The sequence below is a fragment of the Gymnodraco acuticeps genome, unplaced genomic scaffold, assembly GCF_902827175.1.
Source record: "Gymnodraco acuticeps unplaced genomic scaffold, fGymAcu1.1, whole genome shotgun sequence".
NCBI classification, from domain to species: Eukaryota; Metazoa; Chordata; class Actinopteri; order Perciformes; family Bathydraconidae; genus Gymnodraco; species Gymnodraco acuticeps.
The window spans coordinates 3,807,406-3,833,483 of NW_022990274.1; the positions used below are offsets into that span (position 1 = coordinate 3,807,406).

General features: G+C 41.6%; 1 protein-coding gene across 1 annotated transcript in view; it reads right to left on the minus strand.

Annotated features, from left to right (window-relative positions):
• The window catches only part of LOC117549488 (anion exchange protein 3-like), a 121,055-nt gene that overhangs the window by 15,358 nt on the left and 79,619 nt on the right, over positions 1-26,078 (minus strand). The window contains 9 exon segments of the mRNA XM_034221453.1: positions 1,081-1,263; positions 1,425-1,619; positions 8,680-8,828; positions 8,923-9,112; positions 9,114-9,139; positions 18,991-19,210; positions 19,872-20,056; positions 21,468-21,573; positions 22,950-23,127. Coding sequence (XP_034077344.1) covers positions 1,081-1,263; positions 1,425-1,619; positions 8,680-8,828; positions 8,923-9,112; positions 9,114-9,139; positions 18,991-19,210; positions 19,872-20,056; positions 21,468-21,573; positions 22,950-23,127 — 1,432 coding nt within the window.

The window sequence follows — 26,078 nt, forward strand, 5'->3', positions numbered from 1 at the left end:
AGCTACTACTGAAGCCAGTCCCCAACTCCGGGGACTTCCGGCCGGGGACTTCGGGTGGCAGTATACGCCGTGAAGTTGTTTGCGGCCTGCCAGTAAACCCAAAGCAGAAGAAGAAGAAGTGACGTCAGCGGCTTCATTTGCGTAATCTTCCCTCAGGGACTTATTCCGGTGTGAACGTGATCCGCTCTTTAGTTCCATGGGGGAACTAAGTGCTGGGAACTAAGTACGGCAAAGTACTTGGTGTGAAAGCGGCTAAAGATGAATCTTGATTGGGCCAAATGTGACCCCGAGTCACCCACAACAATGCTGCTGGGTCTTCCCAGACCCTAACACCAAATGATACACTTTTTTTGGTTTTTAATAAAAGCAGGACAACATTGAAGCTTTTTTTTTTTGTGTGTTTTGTTGCTATGCTAACAGAATATTAGATGACATTTAGCTTTGCTGATCAAACCTTTGAGATTGACTTAAAGTGAACAGATATTCAGAGAGTATAATTGTAGAAAGGTTGCCTTCCCTCAACGCAGCAGGTTGTCCTCATTTACCGCCCCCCCCAAACCTTCCACCTCATTCATGTCTGAGTTCAGGGCGTTGCCTGGACCTGAAAACATTCGGGGCTTAGCCCACAGTGGCGGCAGCCGAGGCGCTACAGAGGAATGTTCTACTGCAACTCCCCACACGCACACACACAGTAAATATTTAAGTTAAAAGCCTCAATCTGGTGCACTTTGAGAGCAAAATTAAGAGATCTATGGATACATCTCTCAACACCCATATGAAGATTTTCTTTTTCTTTCAATGTTAGGGTTAGCAGTTATTTTTAATGAAATAAGTGAAAAGATTCAAGCTCCGTGTTTTTCTTTTTTGTATTTATGGGCAAATATCCCCTATTATAGTGTATATAAGTCTCTAATGAGTGACATATATCATTAGCTGAGGTTGTGCTGATTTCTGGGATGTGTAACACTTGATTATACTGCAAAGAAATTACAATTTATAAGGCAAAACACAAAAGTATACAAAAACGGAAATGTCCTATGTGGGACTCAGAGGGTTAATATACTGAGTAAAGCAGGGTACCTTGCCACCTAAAAAACGACTGTTTCGGAGCTTCCTGAGGAAGAACGCCACGAAGAAAGTCCCAATCATGAGGACAAAAGACAGGAGAGCTGTGTTGGGCTGGTTGAGGAGGTGGTCATTAACTTCTTCAGCTGAGTTTGGGTCACTTGAGTATGTAGCCATCAGTGGATGTTCCCTGAACACCTAGAAACAAAAAGACGGTCTTACTTATTTACAGTGGCTCTTTCCAGATATGATAATAGAAGGACTGAAACTTATAAGGATTTAAATTTGCATAAAAAGCTTTCCTTTATTGTCAAATTATTCTCTAACTCAGTGTGCTGTGTGACATCTGGCGTTGTTACCTTGAAGAGCTTAGAGAAGGTCTCATAGATGAAGATGAGAGAGATGAGGAAAGCAAAGATCTCCTGGGTAAAGGGTGAGATGAAGCGAACGAGGAAGCTTCCCTCCGCTGCTACCATCACCAGGACGATGAAGATGAGCCAGAAACCAATCCACACACGACCCGTCAGATACTCAAAGTTGTGGGCCTGACAGAACTGAGTGAAAAGACAAAGACATGTTATTTACATACAGAAGTCCTGAGAGGCAAAACTACAAAAATCTGCTGGTCCATTTTCCAGTGTGATATATTGTTTCGATCAGGTTACAGCCATAACCACCGAACATAAATCTGAACCGGTCATTTATCCAAGTTACTTTACTATGCAAACAGTTGGGAAAAATGGTTTGTGCTCCATCAACCCGTGTTCTAATTAAGACGAAAAGCATTCATGTTTTCCAACAAAAATAAATAAATGACAACTTGCTAATGTGCAGCATGGATTCCTTCTGTTAAGTGCAAGAAATGTAAACTCACCAAGAAGAAAACATGAATGGTTTAATGTGTGTTGGTGCACTTCTTCCTCTTGTGGTCAAAATGAGTATTACAACAACACAAACGATTTCCCCCCCCCCCCCCCCCCCCAAACAACTCTTTGTCCACCTGGAACCCTGTGAAGCCTGACACATCAAATAATAGTCAGAAAATTCTATTTTTTTTTTTAAATTGAGGTGTTTATTGAACCTTTTATCAAAATACAACAACAAAATATTTGGTAATTACATATATGATTTTTTTTAATCATATTTGATATGTCAGGCCTTTATGGCAATGTATTGAACAAAACAACGTCTCCTTTTGACACAAAAACAAATATTGATTATTACATTTGGAAGATTTTGAACATGTCACAACCTGAACCAACAGGCTGCGACAAAGAAGGGAGATGCGTGCCACAACAAGGGGTATTGCGGGGGAACTGCGCTCCTTGATCTTTTGGGGGTTCCAGCTATTGGCCCAGGTGCCACCCGTGTGGCTGATTAGACGACAGCCCCGCCCACCTCCAGGAACCTGCTAAGACCCTGCAGGCAGTGGGCAAACATTTCAACTGATTTTGTTCCGTTTTTTTTTTAACAGGAGCCCTTTTACAAGCTCTATTTTGCCTTGTGATAGGACAAAAAGCAGTTTCTGTCCTTGTTGAGGCACAGATGGACATTACATTTCCCACAGATGTGTGAAATGATTGCCTGTGCAGTGCTTGCATCTCTGTCGGGTTTCCCATGTTGGGGAATGATCAATGCCATCCTTTCTCACATCAGCAGGCACACTGGAGTGTTGCCTTTTACGGGGGGTGTTGAGTAGTGTTAATTTCGTCAGCTATTTTTTAATTTAGTTTTAGTCTTAGTCCTGTGTTAAATTTCCTTTTTAGTTTTAGTCATATTTAGTCACCTTCATCCTGTTTTTATTTAGTCAAGTTTTAGTCGACTAAAAGTCTGAGCATTTTAGTCTTATTTTAGTCAAAGAAAACTAATTATTTTAGTCTACTTTTTGTCAATGAAAACTGTTGAGTCTTTTTTAGTCATCAGATTATATAGAACATTTCAGTCAAACTAGTCTAGCCAAAACCAATAATTTGTCATTTTAGTCAAACGTATTTCACAATAAGTTTATATCTTGTCCTTATTTGATGAAAAACACAGGTTGAATGAATAAGAATGCAGCTTTGCAGAGAGTATCTGGTCAGGTTTGTGGTGTTTTCTGTGTTATGGCCACATTGCTTCCCTTTTGATAAAACAATCCATTCGCTTTTTTTCTCTGCCTCATTGTAGCGAAAATGGGCCCAAATATCACATTGTTTCTTTCTCCCAAGCAGTGGTGGCTTTAGACTTTTTCGTTGTCAGTAATTTTGACGGACAGGATCGTAACTTTCCGTCATAATCCATTATTATCCGTCGAGTGCACAATTTATCAATCACTCGCGCTGACGGGGGGGTATTCGGTTAACGCGAGTGCGACCACTGCTCCCAAGCCCTGTTGTTCAGTGGCGTTTTCTCCCGGAGGCCAAGGGAAGCCAGGCTTCCCCTGTTTTTTCGGATTGTAGTTATAATTTAAATAAATAAATAAAAACACTTTGTTTTGTTTCAATAATTCTCCTTTGCTGTGTGTTGCTGCTGGCCCGTCTCTCCCCCATTCTCATTGAGTATTTTACAAAGAGTGAAACAAACAGCGCCCCTCTAGATGTTATGGTGAAACAGTAGATTGCACTCTGTTGCGAGAGGAGGCCAGCCGAATCTGGCTTCCCTTGGTGAAAAAAATGGAGGGATTGACCAATCAGATGAGGCTCACGTGATGCCCCTGCCAACCTGTGATTGGTCAGGGCCATGCCAAGGGAAGCCAGAGGCGGCTGGCTTCCCTTGCCTCACAATCCAATCAAATCGCATCAATTTAGTGTTGCAGTGACGCGTCCTAAAATCCGGAAGTAAGCTGCTCTCGGTTTCCCTCGACAAAAAAGCAATGAGATTTCTTCATAGGATTTAGGAAAATAGCTCGAAATAAGGTCAGTGGAAAACGAACCTGTTAGATAAATGCACGTTTTGTTCAGTCGGATAATATCCACATGTCTACCCTACTTTTATCATTTTCTAATCATATATCTAATCGATAGAAGATAGATAGCGTCACTGCATCACTCTCACCGCCGTTAGAAAGTAGCAAGCAACTGAAGCAAGTGCAATTATGGAGGGTGGAAATTTGGAGTATTTCATCAAAAATAATTGTACTAAACTTCCGCTACCGCAGCAACAACAAATACAATCTGATGACAGGCCAATGCCCAAACTGGAGCTGTGTACAGCGAGGAAAAAAGGAGCGAATCGGACGTAAAACGTTAAAGGTCTCCTGACTTGGTTTGTGAATGAATGCTTATTAGAGTTTCGGCTGGAGAGTGCGTGCGGACCTGTCGGTTAGATAACAAGCGTGTGTAAGTCCTGCATATGATACAAATGTGTGTAAAATGATACCGGGTGCTGTAATCACTCATCTGGTTACGTTATTACATTGACCACCACACCCCCTACCCACAAGAAAGGACGTATTATTGGCTTTCCCTAATTTTTTTCCCACGTCACGCTACTGCTGCCATTTTATTTTCTGTTAAATAAGGTTAGTTAGACCATGAGTTAGACCCGAGTCTTCCTGACAGTTCATATTTTGCCGCTGCCCGGTGTAATTCAAATCTACCGCCGCGCGCACCACAGACACACAGCTGCTGCCCTGCCGCAGCACCGGAAATGGAACTGCTGGAAGAAAAACTGACTATCAGAAATGTACGTTATCTTTGATAATATTTCGTCTGCTCATTTTTCGTCAACGAAAGTAAAGAGAGATTTTGGCATAGTTTTTATTTAGTAAACTACATTTTCGTCTCGTCACTTTTCGTCAACGATATTGCATGATGATTTCGTTACAGTTATTGTTTACTGCCGTCGGTGCCGTCTCGTCATCGTTTCGTTTTCGTCATGGAAAAAAAGGTCGTTGACGAACATATTTCGTCATAATTTTAGTCAACTAAATTAACACTAGTGTTGAGTCCGGTTCTGGAGAGGATAGTGGTCTGCCACGCTTGATTTTGCCCTTTCCTGCACTTGTAAGAGAAGTGCCAACAGAAGCCTGAAACCTTTGCAAGGCCATGGGTTTTATCCTGGGCTCACGTTTCTTCTGGTCTCTTCTGTAGAGGTTCCATGCATTGATAACTGCCACTGAGACAGTGTACCACAGCTGCATTTGTAGAGTGCAGACAGCATATCAAGGAGGTCAACACCTCCCATGAACTTGTTGTATGCTTCAACAATGGCTGGTCTGGGAACTATAATGTGTGTCTTGGTTTTTCGATCCCACCTTTTCACACTTCCAGTTGGTTCAATGCCAACATAAGAGGAGAGTAGGTTCACAGCTTTGTTGTCAAACCATCTAACGATGATGATGTTTTCCTGGTTTTCTCTGAAGTCCATTGACCCTCTTCCCTTTTTATTGAGCTCTTTTTCATCCATCATGTTGCAGTCTTTGACCCTGTTCATTTGGACAGTGCCTATGTAGTGGATTCCTCTCTCTTTCAGGTGGTCGACCAGTAGAACTGATGTGAAATAGTTGTCTGCAAAGACTTTGTGATTTCTTCCTGCTGGAAGGGTTGATGTCATTTTCAGGACAACATCTCCAGTAACACCAACATCAGATCTCTCCTTGTCTGGATTTTCTGGACCTTGACAAACATCAAAGTCATAAAGGTAGCCACTTTGTCCAGCACGTCCCCACATCTTGAACCCCCATTTGTGAGGCTTTGCTGGCATATAAACACGAATAGTGCTGCGTACCTGGACTCACATTCAGGTGCAGGTCCGGACTCAAGTCCAGAGGTTCAGGTTCTGAACCCATGGCTTGTGTCAAGTTGTGTGAGTAACTAAAGTGAACTTATTGTGAGCTAATTATCAATTGAAAATTAACTCATAATCAACTCAAATTCAAACTCATCAGGTTTATTGTGCTCCCTTCCAACTTGTGTCTACATTTCTCTACAAAGTACAAATGTAAAAAAAACACTTTTTGCCACTTAGTCTACAAATGACTTATGACAGCAACTACAGTGAACTACTACAAAGTTCAAACATGTATTTCATTTACCAAACTAAAGTAACCAAACAGTCCCTGAGCTGACTAAGCCTAAATCCCTAAAACGTTTCTGAAAGGTGGAGTGTAGAGTAGACTATACGCATTACACTGTTACACACCATAGGCTACACTGTAGTGAATGTACAGTTAGAGTGTACTGTCTGTACACCATGTATTTTCTACAACTCTACATGTGTACATTATACAGTACATACTACATACATAGTGATGTACATACTGTTAGAAATTAAAATCAATGTTGATATGGCGTAATTTTGAATTAAATACACTATTTAATTTAAATCAGTTTTATAAAAAAAAAAAACGGAAGTTCACACTATTAATGTTATACTTTTATTCTGAAAATTCTTCACTTCCGGTTAGCATTAGCATGTGGCGAAATGCTACGTTTTCAAACCGTGAATCGAAGGTGAAATATGTGATGTTGTACACTGAGCACACTGGGATTAGCACTCATTTATTGACGCTGAATAACGTTTATCAGGGAATGTTTAAATAACCACAGTCACCAGAATATACGTAAGTGCTAGTTTTTTTGCGAGTCCAAGTACCGGTTCCCGACGTTCCGGTTTTAACCGGACTTGAACCGAAACTGTTTACAAGTCCAGTACCGGTTCGGCGTACCGGTACGCAGCACTAAACACGAAGATGAGACTTTCCCTTGTACGGCACCATAATTTCATCAACTGCATGACATTCCTCGGGAGGTATGCATAGGAATTGTTCGCGTAGTTTTTTTAACCATGGCCTGAGTTTCCAGAAATTTCAGAAATCGATCTCGAGACATCACATCACAAACTGCAAGGTACTTTGTTTCCGTCTCCCAATAGGCTCTTACATTGGGCATCTGTACTAACCCCATTTGCATGTACATACCCAGAACCTGCTCAATTTCCTTGGCAGTTGTGTTGACTGACTTACCATGCTTCTGTACACTATACAAGTTTGTTTGTTCTACTATTTCCTGTAGCATTTCATCTGTAACAAACTGTTTGAAATACATGTATGGTGTGCAGTCACACCTGTCTTCTGAGGCTTCCTCAACACTTTCATCAAATTCAACAGCTGGAGGATCATATTGTACATTTCTCCACCTGTATTATTTCCTTTTCCCTTTGCCTCGTGCTGACTGCTTTGTTGTTGTTGTTGTTGTTGTTGTTGTTGTTGTTGTTGGGCCCTCTACTTCTTTCCTCAACTCTGCTCATCTGGTCAACACTTCCCTCCTCTTCACTATCACTATCTGAGCTTCCTAGTAAGCTTTGCGTTCCTTTTCCCTTTGCCTCGTGCTGACTGCTTTGGTATTGTTGTTGTTGTTGTTGTTGGGCCCTCTACTTCTGTGCTCAACTCTGTGCTCATCTGGTCAACACTTTCCTCCTCTTCACTATCACTATCGGAGCTTCCCTCAGTAAGCTTTGTGTTAGGAGTCCAGTCCTCATCATCATCCTCATCTTCTCGTAACTGCTCCATGTCACTTGAATTCCCATCCATAATCATGCTGATGGCATCAGCAACAGAGTATTTATTTGCCATCTAAAAGTAAATGCAAACACAAATTATGACATCTCTTTTTAACCGCTAGAGCCAATGGAATCAAGGGGAAGTTCCACATATACACAGTTACCAAATAAGGAGTGAGAGTGACGCGTAGCCAAAACCGGAAGCTGCATACACACAAAAAGTGACAGACACTGACAGACACTTTCAGCCGCGTTTTTATCGTTTTTATCGACTTTTGATCAGAATAACAGCTAAGGTGAGACGATGTTCCGTTTTTGCTCCGTAATGCTACGTGTTGTGATGTCTGTGTTTGAAAAAACACCCCACAGCCTCGGCTTAACAGGTTAATTAAATAATCTAAACAGTGTTTTTGGCATTCTGGTAAGCATAATGCAGATTGCATCATGAAATGTACTACAACAACACATATTTTCCAACGTCACATATTTTCCGGAGAAATGTACTCAAAAACCTGCTGTATACTATTTGATACATACATTTTCAACACGATTTCTCTATGAAATAAGCTACAAAATATAAACTGATTATACGTTGCTTCAATACAGTAAATATTCATAGTGAAATATCAGTCACAATATAAAAGTAATTCTTACCGTAATTTATTCAATATTGGCAAAGATGACGCTTCCAAAAGCGTCTGAACCGTTACATGACGGTAGCCGTTTTGGATTTGGTCATTAAAAGCGCTCTGCAGCCTGCAGTGCCCGGATGATCCACCAGAGGGCAGAAGACATGTATCACATTGCATACAACAGGTCTTTTAGGAACGTACTAGTCATTTGGATGACGTAGAGGTCTCAGAAACTCATGTATCAAATATGATACACTTGGTGTTATAGGGTTTTAACAGATTAAAAAAAGGAAATCATGTAAGTAGCCTAGTATACCAACTATACTTTATTCAAAAACACAGGAGAGAAAACTATTTTGATCAGACTTGGAAATTGGATCGCTAGAACTCTCCTCACAGAGCTTCCTTAGTTATATTCGGTCAAAACAAAATAAGAAATTACACAAAAACTGGAGTATGTGATACACAATGCATTAGTTACTGTGTATCAAATGTATATTACCTTGAAGTAGGCTTCTTCAAACACCAGTAACGGACCAGAGAACCCTATGATGAGGAGGGGCTGACCAGCAAGCAGTGAGAATATAACTCCCAGAGTTGCAGTTGACACAATAAGCTCAGTCACTCCCATCAAGCCTTCTGTTTTTTCACCTGTATGTGAAAACAACCACAAACACACCTTCAGAGCACAGGTATATAAACGGCATGGTATCCAAATGTCTTGTTTCTGGTAGTGTGTGTTTACCCAGCAGGCCTCCGAAGGTGATGGTGGGTGACAGTGCAGCAAAGTAGATGAAGATGATGGCGGCGAGGCACTGCATGTCCACGGAGTCCTTCAGGTCGCTGACGTAGTGAGGGTATCGCCGGCGGATGTCGTGGATCAGGCCTCCAAACGGGATCCCAGAGCGCTTCAACGGGTCAATATCCTGGTCCCCCCTCCTCCTCCTCCTCTGGACTCACCTCTGGGGGGTCGGTAGAAAACAAGTATACATGTCAGGACACTAGACAACATGGAAATTAAAGGCACAATCTTAACTGGTAATGTGAACACGAACAAGATCCTAAAGGTAAGAGCCAAGGGCCTGTGTCAACATAGCCTATTTCTAAACGCCAGCATTATTTTTCGATTGTTTCCAATTAGGAGAGAGCAGATGCCATTGCATGCAACTGCAATAATACAAAAGGGTGCCCCCAGCATTATGTTTCCAAAGTCCAACGTTCTTGTGCAGTCGCTCCGAGTGCTACAAGTTGGAACTATTTCAACTTTTCAGTATAGCGTTGTCACTGTGGAAATTGAAGGGGAAGATTGTTTTTGGGCCTGTCTTGAGACCGAAACTATCATAACAAAGAGAACAAGCTTGTTTGTTTGAGCAGATCGACAGGCGGACACTCAATGTTGCTGGTGGGTGTTTTGAGTGTACTTTTGGCGCGGACCGCTCTCATCACCCTACGGCTGGCAGATTGAAGGTTATTTATACAAAGTGTGAGATCAATAGTCTTTCAGTTGGTTGTAATGGTGAAAGTTCAACGTCAAACGAATCAGCACCCTGCTAGCGGCTTCATGCCAGAAAAATGTGGACAAAGGCCCCATCTGGCTATTAACTCTATCTATTATTATTTTGATAAATTCCTGAGAAGAAGTCAAGTACAAGACTTGTCAATTTATCAAAGGCCTGAGCCACCATGTTCCTTTATTACTATGAACACAGGTACTGAACTCATCACAGTGGAGGCTACCTTAAATACTCACAAGATCAACAAATGTGTATTAATCCTTGGCTGAAAATAGTCCACAACAAATTAACTTTGTATTCCTCTTTGAGTGGCATTTAAAAAAACTTAAGTGCCTAGGGAATGATTGAACATTTTTAGAAAATATTTGTAGGACCTGTTTTGTTTTAGATTTACCACTTTCATTTCAAACCTTTATTTAATCAGATTGGTCCCATTGAGATCATAGATCTCTTTTTCAAGGGAGACCTGCAGCATATAGGTTCCACATGAAACATAAAACAATAAAGGACATCATACATTATATTTACAGGATACATTTACATAGTTATAGACATTTACAAGTGCCCATAGTATCAACGAGCATTTCATTTAGCCTAGCTTTAAAAACATGCAGAGGATTGAGATTGCTCAGTTTCAATTCTTGCTGAAGATTGTTCCAAGCAAGTGGAGCTGCGCACATAAAAGCTGTCTTACCTTAAGACTGTCTTAAGACAGTCCTTGCTCTTGGCACATCGAACAATACTACATCATGCGATCTCAGACAATAGCTGCTTGCAACTCTCTGTGTTATCAGAGAGCAGATATAATACGGGAGTTTACCCAACAAAGCTTTATAAATAAACGTGTACCAATGACTGAGCCTCTTTACAGTAAGTGATGGCAGACCTGCCTTGGCATACAGGGTACAGTGATGAGTAAGTGCTTTACAATTTGTGACAAATCTCAGTGCGCTGTGATAGGCGGCATCTAACTTGTTCAGGCAATAGGCAGGTGCATTCATATACAACAAATCACCATAGTCCAGCACAGGTAAAAAGGTCACAGTGACTAGCCTTTTCCTGGCCTCAAGCGAGAAACAGGACTTGTTTCTGAAAAAGAAACCTAGCCTAACCCTCAGCTTTTTAAGCAGGTTATTGACCTGAAGTTTAAAAGTAAGACAATCATCAAGCCAGATACCTAGGTATTTATAACTGGTAACCACTTCAAGTACTTGTCCTTGCATAGTAACAATATCCAAAACAGGCTCTGGTGTCTTTTTAGCTTTTGAAAATAGCATGACCTTGGTTTTATCAACATTTAAAAGAAGCTTAAGTTCAGCGAGCTGAGTCTGAATAATGTTAAAAACAGCCTGTAATTTAACACCAGCCTCCTTGATGGAGGGACCTGCACAATACATCACGGTATCGTCCGCATACAAATGTAAAGTAGCTTCATCCACATTTTCACCTAAACTGTTGATGTATATAGAGAATAAAAGTGGACCTAAAACAGAACCTTGTGGTACACCATTAGTGATGTTTAACCACTCAGAAGACAGCCCATCAAAGTGAACACATTGGGACCTTTCAGAGAGGTAGTTCACAAACCACCCACTGCATGGCTGGATATGCCAATACTGAGTAGCCTCTGCTTTAAGATGCGATGATCGACGGTATCAAACGCTTTGGAAAGATCAACAAATAGAGCTGCACAACTCTGCTTATTATCTAAAATACTCGTAATGTCATTTACCACTTTCATTGTGGCAGTGATGGTGCTATGTTGTTTTCTGAAGCCTGACTGATGTTTAGACAGGATATCATTTTTACATAAAAACACCTTTACTTGTTCACTCACTAGGCGTTCGAGCACCTTCGCCAGAACTGACAATTTAGATATTGGCCTATAGTTATTTAAAATATTTGCCTCCCCTCCTTTTAGTAAAGGCAAGACATAAGCTGACTTCCATACTTTTGGAATTGCATTTGTGTTGAGGGATAGGTTGAAAAGAATAGTGAGAGGAAGAGCAATACAATCTGCAGCTATCTATAAAAAGAAAGGTTCTACGTTGTCCGGGCCAGCCGGTTTCTTAGGATCTAACTTGGTTAAGGCTTCATGAACAACATTAACAGTAAAAGGAGTCAAACTGAAAGGGTTTTCCAGACCACATTGTTCAGAGTCACGGATTGAGGTGTTCACAGAAGCAGTTAGAAACAGAATCAAACAGAGAGCCACAGCAGTGCATGACATTAAGGATTTTGGGAGATGGCTCTGTGGGCCATCTAAGCTAATTTACTGATGGCCCTGAGCCCAATAGAGATTGCCCTGAAAAATGCGTGCGGACGAAATGACGCACGAAGGGTTTAGGGGGCCTCCCCCTAGAACATTTAGATTTGTGCAGGTCTTAGATGCTGTCTGGTGGATTCTCTAGACTGAATTATAAGATGAACCACCACAATATTATATTGTACAATTTCAATTGTATTCTTCATTTCACTTGTTTGTTTGTTCTTGTTTGTGTTTGCTCGCTTGCATGCCCTGCATAGCTATAAGAAATACTTAAGTTGTTGGTCAAGACACTTTACATCTGATGAAGGCAAATGCCTTCCCAGATGTAAACAAGTAGAACACATTACATTCAGTTATAACTGCCAAAACAAACATTATTTACACTATTATGGCCCCTGTTAAAAATGTTTGTAATGTTATCTACTGTAAATTGGTAGAACGAATGCCTCCTCATCCGGAAGCTGACCGAGCAGACCCGAGCAGCAGTCGCGAGGAGCCGAGCGCATCCGCGAAGCACACAAAATGGCGACGTCAGAGTTCCCGTTAGCTGGCAAATCTAAATTTCTTCGGTCAAAATAATTTCCCTTTAGCGCAATACCGCTTCAGTTGCGCCACTTATGTGACAGACAAGAAGAGTCAATTATAATGTCTAAAGAAAGAGATGTCCTGTATGGGTTGATTGTGCGTTGATCTGTTGGTAATGCCTCAGGGTTCCGGTGGGCATGTAAACAAATGCATAATGCTGCGCTATACTTGTGGCCTCACCCAGTTGCATAGCAACACTTATTGTTTAGGTGTCTTTTAATAAGCAGGTAGTCATATCATTAGCTAGAACTAGCTGGATCTGATCGATATGGACATAAATGTGAGTGAAGTCTAATCTGACGGGAGAGAGATCAGCTGCTGCTGACGAGTCGACACGCAGCTCTGCATGATCACATGCAGCGATGAGCAGACAAAACACACACTTCAGGTTAGAATATCACACGTAGCTATTTTAATTACCTCTCAAACTACCTAAACTAGTTATAGATATGTTTAGTTTTACTGTCGGGTCACTCATTACTGGATCCACGAGCTGCATGATACTGGCATAATAGATTGCCCGATCGGGCAACCAGCAGATGAGGCTTCATTGCCCGAGCTAAATACTAGATGGCCCCGGGCCATCGGGCAGTCGTTAATGTCGAGCCCTGCACAGGACACAAAATGCTTATTAAAGCAATTTAACATGGTGGCCCTGTCCGATATAGTGCCAGATGCTGTGGTAAGGCACGGAGGTAGCTCATTACGGATATCACTGGTGGAAATCGATTTTATGGCTTCCTTGGATTATTTAGGTTTTCTGTGGTAACTGACAAATAGTACTTCGACTTAGCACTTTTGACATGTGAAGTGAAGCCATTTCTTAGCTGCCTAAAACGCAGCCATTCTATCTCTGAGCCTGATTTCCTAGCCTTTGCCCAGGCCTTGTTTCTCTCATGAAGGAGACTAGACAGTTCAGCAGAAAACCAAGGATTGTCTCGTCCCTTTACTCTAAATGTACGCAGGGGTGCATGTCTATCAATGATTTCCATAAAACCAAGATAAAAATAAGACCATGCAGTTTCTACATCAGCACACAGATCGATTTTTCCCCAATCAAAATCAAACAGATCATGAACAAAACCCTGCTCCACAAAATGTTTTATGTCTCTCTTAATAATAATACGAGGTTTAACCTTCTGGACCTTAGTGTCCCTAATTGTGGCTACAGCACAGTGGTCACTCACATCATTTGCAAATACTCCCACAGATGAGTATTTATAGGGAACATTAGTTAAGATGAGATCAATTAGGGAGGATTTATTAGGGGACTTAATGTTAGGGCGAGTAGGACTGTCAACAATCTGAGTAACATTTAAAGAGATACAAAGGTTTTTAAAATCCTCTGATACTGCAGTTAACCAGTCCCAGTTAAAATCTCCAAGTAGCACTATTTCCTTGTAGTCTAGCTGCGATAAAATATTTGCTGGCGAAGACAAGGAGTCCTTGACAGCTGAGGGGGGTCTGTAACAGCCCACCACCATGACCTGTTACCCTTTGCCACTTCTATATTTAAGGCGAGACACCCCAGGTGAATAGGGTAATTTTGTTTAACTTAAAGGTATCAGCTAGAAATGTCTCCAGTTAATTACTTATAATAAGGCAATTGTCTTTTGTATTACAAGTTTTCTGAAATAGCATGTTTAAATATGCAAATTATCCATTATCTCATTAAATATGCACATATTTTAACACATTTCAGGAAACGAAATCTGAACTTTGGATAAAGCCAGGTTCAAAATTCTTGTTTCATTTTGTAGTCATATTAGTATCTAAGGCTTTTACTGAAGGGATTTTGGATATCTCTTTTTATCACTCCATAAATCAGAAAATACTGTCAACAGCCCTAAAATATCAATTTTCGCCATGTTTGTAGGTATACAATGTTGTATAATTCAGGCTATGAATGATATATGAACAAACCATTCTGTAAAAGCCTTCATAATATTGATAGGAATATAACTGGAAGGTTTGGTGTCTCTACGTGCTACTGAAGTTGACATTTTGAACTCAGAGTAGGAGAAACAACTCATTTTGAGAAAACGACCTTTAAAGATTGCAGTGAGGCACTAGCTAAACCCTCCTGTTCTCTGGATGACAGCTTGCGCATCAACACACTCCGTGAAGGTATTTCATGTTCGGGGTCATTTGTTTTTTGTATAACCTTGCTTCGTGCAAGTGACAATTGTTGTCGTCTTCTCTGTGAAAGTTTTTTTCGCCGTTCTTTTGCCATTTTGAGATTTCAATTTCTAGCGGAAAGCTAACCAGGAAGTGTTTTAGCACACCACGTGACGCATCTGAACGAATCATGTTGTCAGAAATTGACACCAGCCAATGAGATTTTGTTTCTTGGTTTAAGACCCCTTTGTGCTTTCACGATTGGTTGCTGATACAAAGGAAATTACCATATTTGGATCCAATGAGATTGTACAGGAGAGACACAGCTTTCCAATGATATCTCTGTTGACATGGTGCACACAGCGGTCGTGGTACTTTATGTTACGTTAGAATGCTAACTTTTGGTGAATTTAGGAGAAATCTACAGATGCAAATAGACAAACTATAGTAAAATAAACACTTAAATGTGTATTTTGTACGTTTTCCTTCCAAAAGCCTGAAAGAAAACATGTTATAGAATCAAAATAGCACAAAATCTCAAAATTGACCAGTACTTGAAAAACGATGTTTTTGCCTGCCGTGTCTCGCCTTAAGGCTAAAAATTCGAATTGCTTACTGCTAGATTTGGAAACTAATGTGGATACACTGAACTTATTCTTAACATAAATGGCAACGCCACCACCTTTATTAGGCCGGTCGGAACGATACACATTTACACCATTTAAGGCAATGTCAGAGGCCAAAATTGATTTATTTAGCCATGTTTCTGATAAAACAATGACGTCAGCGTCAGTCGAGCTTGCCCAAATGCGGACAAAATCTAATTTACCTAACAGACTGCGCACATTCAAATGGATGAAACCCAACCCAGACCTAGCTTTAAAATCAGCAAGAGTAGCGATCTGACTACTACTACTGGGCGGACCAGGGTTAGGTTGTACATTTCCTGACAGTAATAGCAACAACAAAAAACAGGCATCTTTTCCTCTTAATCGACACATAGTCACACATACATTGTCATCTACTTTAGAATCACCGGAAAAGTCTGCGAGAGTGTGATTTGAGCTTAAGAAGCAGTCCTGAAGAACCATCATCGCAGGAAAACAAAAAAGACAAACATATTTTGTCGAGCAAATTGTGTGTGACAAGGCAACCGGTAATTGTTTGTGCAACACATCCAAACCTTTGCAGGGGATGCCCACTGCGGGTGGCAGAACAGACCTGAATCCAGTAGACTTCTCAGAATGACTAGAGATCTTCTCATAGTCCAAAACAGTTAACAGGCACAGCAGAATCCCGATATGGGCCATTTTCCCAGACCAGCACACAGTATCCGCGATGTTCCTGGAGCAAATCAGCACAGCAGCAAAGGACAGGCGAAAGCAGCAGCGTGGAAGCGCTCCGGTCTCTCCGTGGTATCCCCGGGGTGAAAGCAGGCCTCTGCAACAGCAGAACCAGGACAGGTGGAAATCAGGCCCCAGCCGTGGTAAAATCCTCCTCCGCACAGCAGCACACGCCCGGTGGAAGCAGGCCAAGCCCGAGGCGTGGATCCACTCCGTCTCTCCGCGACGACTCCGGGGTAAAAACCTCTCCAGTACAGCCGTACTCTACAGGTGGGAGCAGGCCTCCGTAGATCGCAGATCGCAGGCAGCAACAGGTGGAGCCGCTCCATCTCTTCGCGACATCTCTGGGGGAAAAACACCTCAGCACAGCCGTACTCGACAGGTAGAAGTAGGCCTCCGCATCCGTTTGATGTTTAAGTATGATGACGTGATGAGTGAAGAGCTCGTCTTCAAATGTAGGTCTCAGAAGAGAGCCAAGTTATTTTCTCTTTGGTTGGAAGGCCTGGGGCTGACATATTTAGGAAATATAATTTTAGTTGATAATACGAGAAATAATGAATAATGTGCCCATGTGTACAATGACGAGGCCTTCCTTTGGCGGCCACTGGTGGTTGTATCAAAAACGATTTTAAGAAACACAAAATGTGAATTTCTTATCAATAATTAATCTCAAACAATTAAGTTATTCATGTTATCTATTTATATTAATGTATCAAATTAATATTGTTACAAAACTGATCGGCCTTTTAACTATGCGGCTGGCAGCTTTAAAGTATTAGACAGGCTGTACATTTGAAGGGAAATGTTTCTCCTGATAAAATACAAAGGGATGTGAAACTTGACTAAATGAAAAGGCTAATTCAAATGTAGTAGCTTGAAAAAGCTTCAGATTCTAGAAAACGTGAATAGATTTATATAAGATATATAATTTTGAAATACAACCAATCTTACCTTCAGATCTATTGGTTTTTGTTTACTAAGCTGGTCGGAACTTCTCAGTGTTTAGTTCATTTGTAGCTGTTAAATGTTTCAAATCTATATTGGGTTTCCTATTATGCTATTTTTAGGCATATATTATGGGTCTCAGATATATAAAAAATATATTAAAAAACATGTCTATGATGTGTTTTGCTCAAAATACCAAACAGATCATGCATTTTAGACATCCCTCATATCCCTCTGTTTCAACCCTGTTAGAGAAGTGCAGGTTCGGAGTCCATAGCTTGAAAAAAAGATACAAGATATGTCCGAGATATAGCTAAATGCTGCTGTGATTAAGACGAGACACCCCAGGTGAATAGGGTAATGTTTTTAACTTAAAAGTATCAGCTAGAAATGTATCCAGTTAATTACTTACAATAAGGCAATTGTTTTTTGTATGACAAGTTTTCTGAAATAGCATGTTTAAATATGCAAATTACCCATTATCTCATTAAATATGCACATATTTTAACACATTTCAGGAATCGAAATCTGAACTTTGGATAAAGCCAGGTTCAAAATTGTTGTTTCATTTTGTAGTCATATTAGTATCTAAGGCTTTTACAGAAGGGATATTGGATATCTCTTTTTATCACTCCATAAATCAGAAAATACTGTCAACAGCCCTAACATATCAATTTTCGCCATGTTTTAGGTATACAATGTTGTATAATTCAGGCTATGAATGATATATGAACAAACCCTTCTGTAAAAGCCTTCATATTATTGATAGGAATATAACTGGAAGGTTTGGTGTATCTACGTGCTACTGAAGTTGAAATTTCGAACTCAGAGTAGGAGAAAAAACTCATTTTGAGAAAATGACCTTTAAAGATTGCAGTGAGGCGCTAGCTAAACCCTCCTGTCCTCGACGCACTCCGTGAAGGTATTTCATGTTCGGGGTCATTTGTTTTTTTTATAACCTTGCTTCGTGCAAGTGACAATTGTTGTCGTCTTCTCTGTGAACGTTTTTTTCGCCGTTCTTTTGCTATTTTGAGATTTCAATTTCTAGCTGAAAGCTAACCAGGAAGTGTTTTAGCACACCGCGTGACGCATCTGAACGAATCACGTTGTCAGAAATTGACACCAGCCAATGAGATTTTGTTTCTTGGTTTAAGACCCCTTTGTGCTTTCACGATTGGTTGCTGATACAAAGGAAATTACCATATTTGGATCCGATGCGATTGTGCAGGAGAGACACAGCTTTCCAGCGATACCTCTGTTGACATGGTGCACACAGCGGTCGCGGTACTTTATGTTACGTTAGAATGCTAACTTTTGGTGAATTTAGGAGAAATCTACAGACGCAAATAGACAAACTATAGTAAAATAAACACTTAAATGTGTATTTTGTACGTTTTCCTTCCAAAAGCCTGAAAGAAAACATGTTATAGAATCAAAATAGCACAAAATCTCAAAATTGACCAGTACTTGAAAAACGATGTTTTTGCCTGCCGTGTCTCGCCTTAAATGCCATATTATGTTCCAAACCACATCAAAGATTATTTCTGAAACAGCATGGAGCTCAAACGCTTTTTCGTTTACCACAAGGTGAGTTCCTTTTTTTATTTCCTGCTTTTTTACACATACTCTCTCCAGTACATGTTAGCTCTGAGTGTTAGTGATGCTAATGTAAACACCGACCATATTACGTCCAAAACACGTCGGGCATTGTTTCTGATAGCAACTTTCTGATAGTGCTGTGGGTCCACATTTCCGATATTACGTCATATCGGCAGCAAATCTGGATCAGCTCCGTTGTAGCCCCGTTTTTAGAGATTTGCGCACGGAGAAAAAGAGAGGGTTTTGTTTTTTGACACTTTGTGAGTTCCCTGACACACTGGGGACACATTTATGTATAAAAGACATACAAAAGTGCATTTTGCATGATAGGTCCCCTTTAAAATAAGTTTGACTTTAACCAATGGATCAGTACTCCATTGCAGGACTAACATTGGTGTGAGTAATTGAAGCCTTGGCTCTTCAGGGACTTGACAGAGTACCTTTGTTGTTGTGCTCCATTCCAGCGGAGGATTGGTGCCTCTTGAGTTCCCTCTCCTTCCTCTTGCGCAGCATCTGCTTCTGGAAGTCAGCCACCGTCTTCAGGAGGTCTTTGCCCTCCACGTCTGAGGGGGGGATTACGATGCTGCAGTCCAAGAACTCGTTGATACCGTTCAGGAGGTCTTGTCTGTCGTCAGCGAAATAGGCCACCTCATGGAAGCTCTGCAAGGAAACACAATCCATTGTCATCACCAGAATGAATAACAGGCAAATCAAAGACTTCCAAAGGGTTGTTACATAAATTATTTTGACAGGAACAATGGGCAGCTTTTATTCTGGCGTGTTCTCTCGACTTTTATATTCTGGCACCATTTTCTAGGCTGTCTTCCTTGCAAGACCTTTTTGTCAAGTTGGTTAGAAAAATGAAGTATTATGTCTTAGATGTCCACCAAAACACTGAATAACTACAAACATATGTCCTGGAAGAACATAGCCTCTTTATTTTGTACTTCTTTTTTAAGGCTTTCTTTTATATATTACAGATAAACAGCAGTGATACATTTGTGCCAACCGACTAAAAGGACTTTAACAACAAGAGAAAAACAAGTTGGGGAAAATCAATCACTTAAATAAATACAGTAATATAATTATTGCTTTAAACATTAGGCCTTTATAGTACATTTTAATCAGAGATATCAACTTAAGTTATTAGTTTATATATAATAAACTAAGTTGATTTAATGACTTTGTTAAGCCGTTTTCTACTTTATCCTATTCCAATGTTTAGCTTTTTTCAATCAATTATAAATCACATTTTTGACTTTTGTGACTGAATCTGATTGACATGGTATAACATACAGTATATGCTTAGTTTTATATCTACCTTATCTGACATGAGGGTTGAGAAGGAGCGTCCGATCTCATGATAGTCCACGTTGGCCTGACTGGGGCCCAGCAGGACGAAGAGGAAGCGCACAGGGACAGGGACCTCCAGCACGGACTCCAGGAGGACCGCCTCGTTCAGCCGCACGAAGGCCATGGCCGGCTGCTCCAGGAACTCAGCGTTGCCTGAAAGGAAATAAGTGACAATAAAATATGCAGTGATTTTTCACATCTCTGCAGGAAGGAGTTTAGTAGGGGTTTTTCGAGAGAGCAATACTGTGGCGCTGATCTTGTATATAATATATATATATATACATTTTCACGAGAACATGACCCCCGTAAACAACAACACGACATCGGAGCTCCTTAACAACAAAGCTGTTTATGCCGTCTGACGGTCTTTGACACGATTTTCATATTTTTTGAGTAATTATACCGTAATTGAAGAACATAAATACTGTTTTCTGGCATCATTTTAACATTTTTGTATCAGTTACCTGTTACCCAGTTTAGACAAAACCCTGGGTTTAGGTACTTTACTGGTAACAGAATCTCGGATTGTGCTTTTATATTACACAGGTAAATGTAATACTCGATTATGATTCGAAATTTGACAGTCTTCTCTTTCCTGATTGTAAATTGTTGCTATGATCTGATCAAGGGAGAATGTGAATTCATATTGATCCGCAGAAAGATCAATTTAAAAATGTTTCAACTGTGACCCAAAAAACACATGTCCGTTTCTTTACCAGAAAACCGCATGGTTTACTTTCTGAATATTCATAGTTTTATTCGTGGATAGCACCAAACTTTGAATTCATAACGGCTAAACTGTCCCCAGTAAAGACAAGTAAAAGAAAAGAACAAGAAAACAGAGCAAGAGAAGGAAATATGTTAAAAGTGTCAGAGAGCTGGAGGACAGACAGGAAGTAAACACTAACGGGAACACGGTAAGGGCTCTGGCAGTATCTAGTTAATGGAAAAGAAAATGTGAACAGACTTGGATAGAGGCAGAAAATCAATCAGTGCTGCCGTCTCTTTAAGTTACGTTGCTGCTGCTGCAGTTCCAACCGTTGCTATATAGTAGAACTGACTTTTTTCCTTTGTGGAAGCAATACAATTATTTTTAAGTTGATCAAATCATGTTTCCTTGAATATTTTGTTTCAGATTGTTTACCTAGTGAAGGGAACTCCGACAGGGTGACCAGGACCCCTCCACGACCGGCTTAGATTTGTTCTTTACCAACATTCAACCTTTTTCTTTTGTTTCAAATGTAAATATTAATAAATCAATACAACGACTTTCCACGTCATTAACATCCTCTAGTAGTGCTTATTTGCTGTTGTCTAAATTAAGATATCCTGCAGCTTTATAGTCCTCAGGGTGTAGCAATGCAGCTGCAGTGTTGACTTTACATTAACAGCAGCATAGAGTATGACATGATTCTGGTGTTTCACTGATTGTATAATGGCCCTTCTCTGTATTGGAGGCAAAGCCTTGTGGAAAATGTAAAACAAGTCGATGAATCTCTAAAAACAGGAGGAAAGAAAGACATTCCTCTAACTAATCTACTTTGTCAAAAGTCACGGAGCTCACCAACTAAAACAATGACAGCTTCGGCATCTTTGGGAATCTTGGCGAGGAGCTTCATGGATCTGGCTGCAGCTGGATGGGACTCGGGAGGCAGAGGGTGGAGAGATTTCTTGGAGAAAGAACAGAACGCAGATTATCCAAATTGTTGCTCCGAACCAACGTGATGTGACACCGTAACATAGCGTGGGACCAATAATGGGAACTCAATGTGGGAATGGCCCTGTATGTGTGCATAATAACATTGTTATGGCCCTGCAGAATTCATTTTAAAGCCAGCACAGTTGGACCTCTGGTTCTTTATGTTTGAACGAAATGTCTTTAATAGGCTGCTTTAAATTTGCCAACATTTTAAGCCGCGGGGAGCATTACGTTTTCACAGTTAATGCATCAAGAAGCTTTAACTAGAAGCACCTGTAAGCCGACTAAGAACATAATTTGACACATGTGGCGCTCAGAGGCGTGCTCGCTCTGACTTCAAGAACTACCTACAGTACATGACTTCTGACCTCATGGAGGGGTGTTTCAAAGCACAATGCAAGAGCCACAGGCCTCACATCGGGCATATGGTGTAATCACGCTTAAACGTATGCTTACTGCTGACTCTTAGAACTTAATTCAAACCATAAACTAGAACATGACAGCTCAACGCGGCTTTTATCTCTGTCCATTTAGATAGCTGAGTTCTATTATGCTTGTGGATTCTTGTCAAAGCTGTTTAATCGCTTACTTCAGCTGTGGTGAATCATATTCACTTTTTTGTTTCAGCTAGGTTAAAGTCTATCAACAACCAGAACTCATATTTGTCACCAGATTCTCAAATTGACACAAATAGTTAAGGTGTAGAGAATAAGGAATGATTTAGAGCAGGGATGTCAAACTGAATTTCAGCCTTGGACACATCAGCTTTATGGTTGCCTTTTAAAGGTTTTGGTTAACATTTTTGACATAAATCTATTTTATTCTGAAATGAGCCATTGACATTCAACTGATTTTGATAGAGCGTATCACGTGTTCTGTTGAGAATGTAGGCTTTTTAATTCTTGGACTTGTTAATGCTTTTTTTGGTGGCTTAGGTTAGCAGAGTTGGCTCCGTGTTTGGTATTGTATTCCTTGGACATTGCCAAGACCTCCTAGCAAAGAAGACATAAGGGCTTCTCTCAGTCAAGCGAAACCATTTATTTGCTTTCCTTCTCTCATTTAATTGCCTTCCCTGTGCATGAACTTTCTTTTTTCAGACCATTTGATACCATTACATAATTTTGTACAACCCCATAACTCGGCCAAAGTTCTTCCACTCAGATGGCTAATATTAGGAATCTTCAGTGTGCAGGTAACAAAATCCAGAGGCATTGTGCGATATGTAGTTTTTCAGACACCGTACTTCTGTAAAGCGACATAAATTATATTATTTGCAAGTTCTAGTAGGCTATATAAAATGAGTTTCCAGGCTTTAGAGGGAAGGACAAATGAAGTAAGGAAACTTACAAAGAGGCTGACAAACACATCCTGCTTTGGGTCGTATACCGGCCCCTTGTTATCCTGGTGCTCTTCCGGCTCTTCGGCCACCAGCGGCAGACTGGTGTCGTGGTTGTGATTGAAGCTGCCATGGAGACTGCTGGTCGACTGGAGGCGGTGGAAACGATGTTTCATGTCACTTGGATGGCTGCAGAAGAGAGCAGGAAATACAGTAAGAGCTAAATGCTAACACTGGCATGCTAATACTTAATGCTCACACAGTTACTAGCTAACCCACTGATGTTTAGGGATGTTACAGGTCACCGTCTTTGTAGTCTTTAAGTGTGTTAGCATGCTTACATTTGCTCAAATCAATCAGCAGCTGATTTTGTTCAGTTAATCAAGCAAAGTAGAGTAAGTACTAATATGTTAAGATCTGAAGATTGCACCAGGTCACAAGTCACCAAGGTAATACATTGAACTATGATTATTTGAACTTATTTACCGTTCACACACAAAGTTGAATAGGGTTGAGTTAAAGATACTACTCCATTGCCATGTTGATTGAGCATGTATTTGTTGAAAATATGCTAGTGTAGTGCCGAGAGATAGGGAGTCAGAGGCGGTGCAAGGAAGGTGCAAAAGGGTACTTTATTAGAGAGTACTTTACTTTATTAAAGTCATGTTGTCCGGTTGCTGTCCGGGAAGAAGAGAGAGAAGCCAGGAGGGTACACAACATATATAGACAACACACAACATGTCCGTGTGGAAACAAAACCCCAACTGTAGTTCCATGTGTGAATTATGAACCAGTGTATTAATAAGTGGTCACTACACAAGCCCCCCCAGAATTCAAACATGGCAAAATAAATCCTCGCATCCGTGGAGGAAGCACCACAGGGGCCGAGGAGGGTGGGGTCGCAGGTGAGGGCCGGGCCATGGAACGGGCCATGGAACGGGCCATGGAACGGGCCGACAAAAGGGGGGCCGCAGGAGAGGGTAGGGGCCCTAACGAGGGCGAGGGCACCCCCACCGGGGACGGGCCGGAACGGGCCGTCGTAAGGGCCGCAGTAGGTGTCGTGGCGAACCCAGCAGGAAAAAGCGCTGCCCGGCCGCAGGTGAAGACACAGCGGCGGCGAGCATGAAATCTCCGGAAGGACGGAGCGGAATCCCAGGGAGGCAGGAGCGGTCACCCCGGAAGGAAGGAGCGCAACCCGGCCGCAGGCAGACGCACAGCGGCGGCGGGCATTAAGTCCTCGGCAGGCGTCGAGGTATCCCCGGGAAGCAGGAGAGGCCAGACAGGGTCCCGGAGCGCGCCACCCATGGGCCAATGGAGCATGGGCGACGTCCGGAACTGTCGAGGACAGACGGGGTCCAGGAGTGCACCACCCGGCCGCCGATTAAAACGTGAGTGGCGTCTGGATATCCCCGGAAGGCAGGAGAGGCCAGACAGGGTCCCGGAGGACGCCACCCATGGGCCGATGGAGCATGGGCGACGTCCGGAACTGTCGAGGCGAGACGGGGTCCAGGAGTGCCCCACCCAGGCGCCGATGAAAAGGTGAGTGGCGTCTGGAACCGCCGTCAAGGTGGTGAAAAAAAGGTGAGTGTCCACACAAGGTCAACCGGCTGGTCGAACCTCCTCTCCGGCACCGGAAAAAAAATTATACGTCGACAGCAACAACTAGCCGTTAGTCGCTAGCTGGCAGCCATGGGTAGCTGCTAGCCGTCGTTAGCCCCTCGTGGTTAGTCGCTAGTCGTCGTCAGCTAGCGCAGCCGGGTCGAGCAGCCGCACGCCCCGAAGAAACAAGCCCACGAGGTAGCAATCGGGTTGCTGGTCGACCCAGCAGGTCGTGCATCGTCCCCCTGTTGGATGGAAGGCTGATGCGGGAATGGCGAGCAACGTCCCCAGCTCTTCTGCGGGGCGTGCACCGAGCCTGCCGGTGGCAGCCATGGACGATTCCAAAAAATCCCCGGCATTTCGAGAAAGAAACTTGAGTTCCTTTTGCCGTGCTCGGGTCCGTCCCGGAAACTTCTCGAGACTTGTCAGGGTCACCAGTGTAGTGCCGAGAGATAGGGAGTCAGAGGCGGTGCAAGGAAGGTGCAAAAGGGTACTTTATTAGAGAGTAATTAAAGTCATGTTGTCCGGTTGCTGTCCGGGAAGAAGAGAGAGAAGCCAGGAGGGTACACAACATATATAGACAACACACAACATGTCCGTGTGGAAACAAAACCCCAACTGTAGTTCCATGTGTGAATTATGAACCAGTGTATTAATAGGTGGTCACCACACTAGATTTATATAAATCAAGTTGGGACTAACTTAAAATCTCATAGGGAACTCACACAAATCAAAGCAGTCCATATACTGTATGTTGTTTGTTATTTTATGTGATATAATAGATCATTAGTCTTAAAGGACCTACAGTAGTATCTAATAATAATAATTAATAATAATAATTCCTTACATTTATTATAGCGCTTTATCAATGACTCAAAGCGCTTTACATATACACACATTACACATATATGATACATGCAATGGTCAGATACTGTGGACAATACCCACAGGAGCAAGTTCAGGTGAAGTGTCTTGCCCAAGGACACACCGTATCTGACCTCAAGGCATCCATTACTATAGCTTCAGTCATTTCTACATCCTTGTACTTAATTTTCCTTCATAGATATATCATTACATATTAAATACAGGATGCTCGACAAATTATTCTAAACATAAGGTCCATTTAAGTTTGTATGGCCGCCATCAATAAGAGTTGTATGTCTTTTCATTTCGAATAATTTGGATTATTATAATAGACTACTGTTCCCCATTTGAAATAATTAAAAGTAATTAAAAAACAATATTAAGATGATTAATTTATAGGGCTGCATAATCATTTATATCAGGGGTCCGCAACAGGCGGGCCGCGGTCCGGATCCGGACCCAGACACGGACCCGGACCTATAATCAATACATTAATAGGGGATTTCAATTTTGACGGGGCGATTCAATTTTAACCGCCGCCGACAGGGGGCGAAAGAGAGGAGTGAGCGATACAGGGAGAGAAACACAGAAGAAGAGAGAGAGACGAGAGAGCGGCAGGGAGAAGCGGAGAGGAAAGTGAGTGAAGAGAAGAGTTAGCGATACAGGGAGAGAAGCGG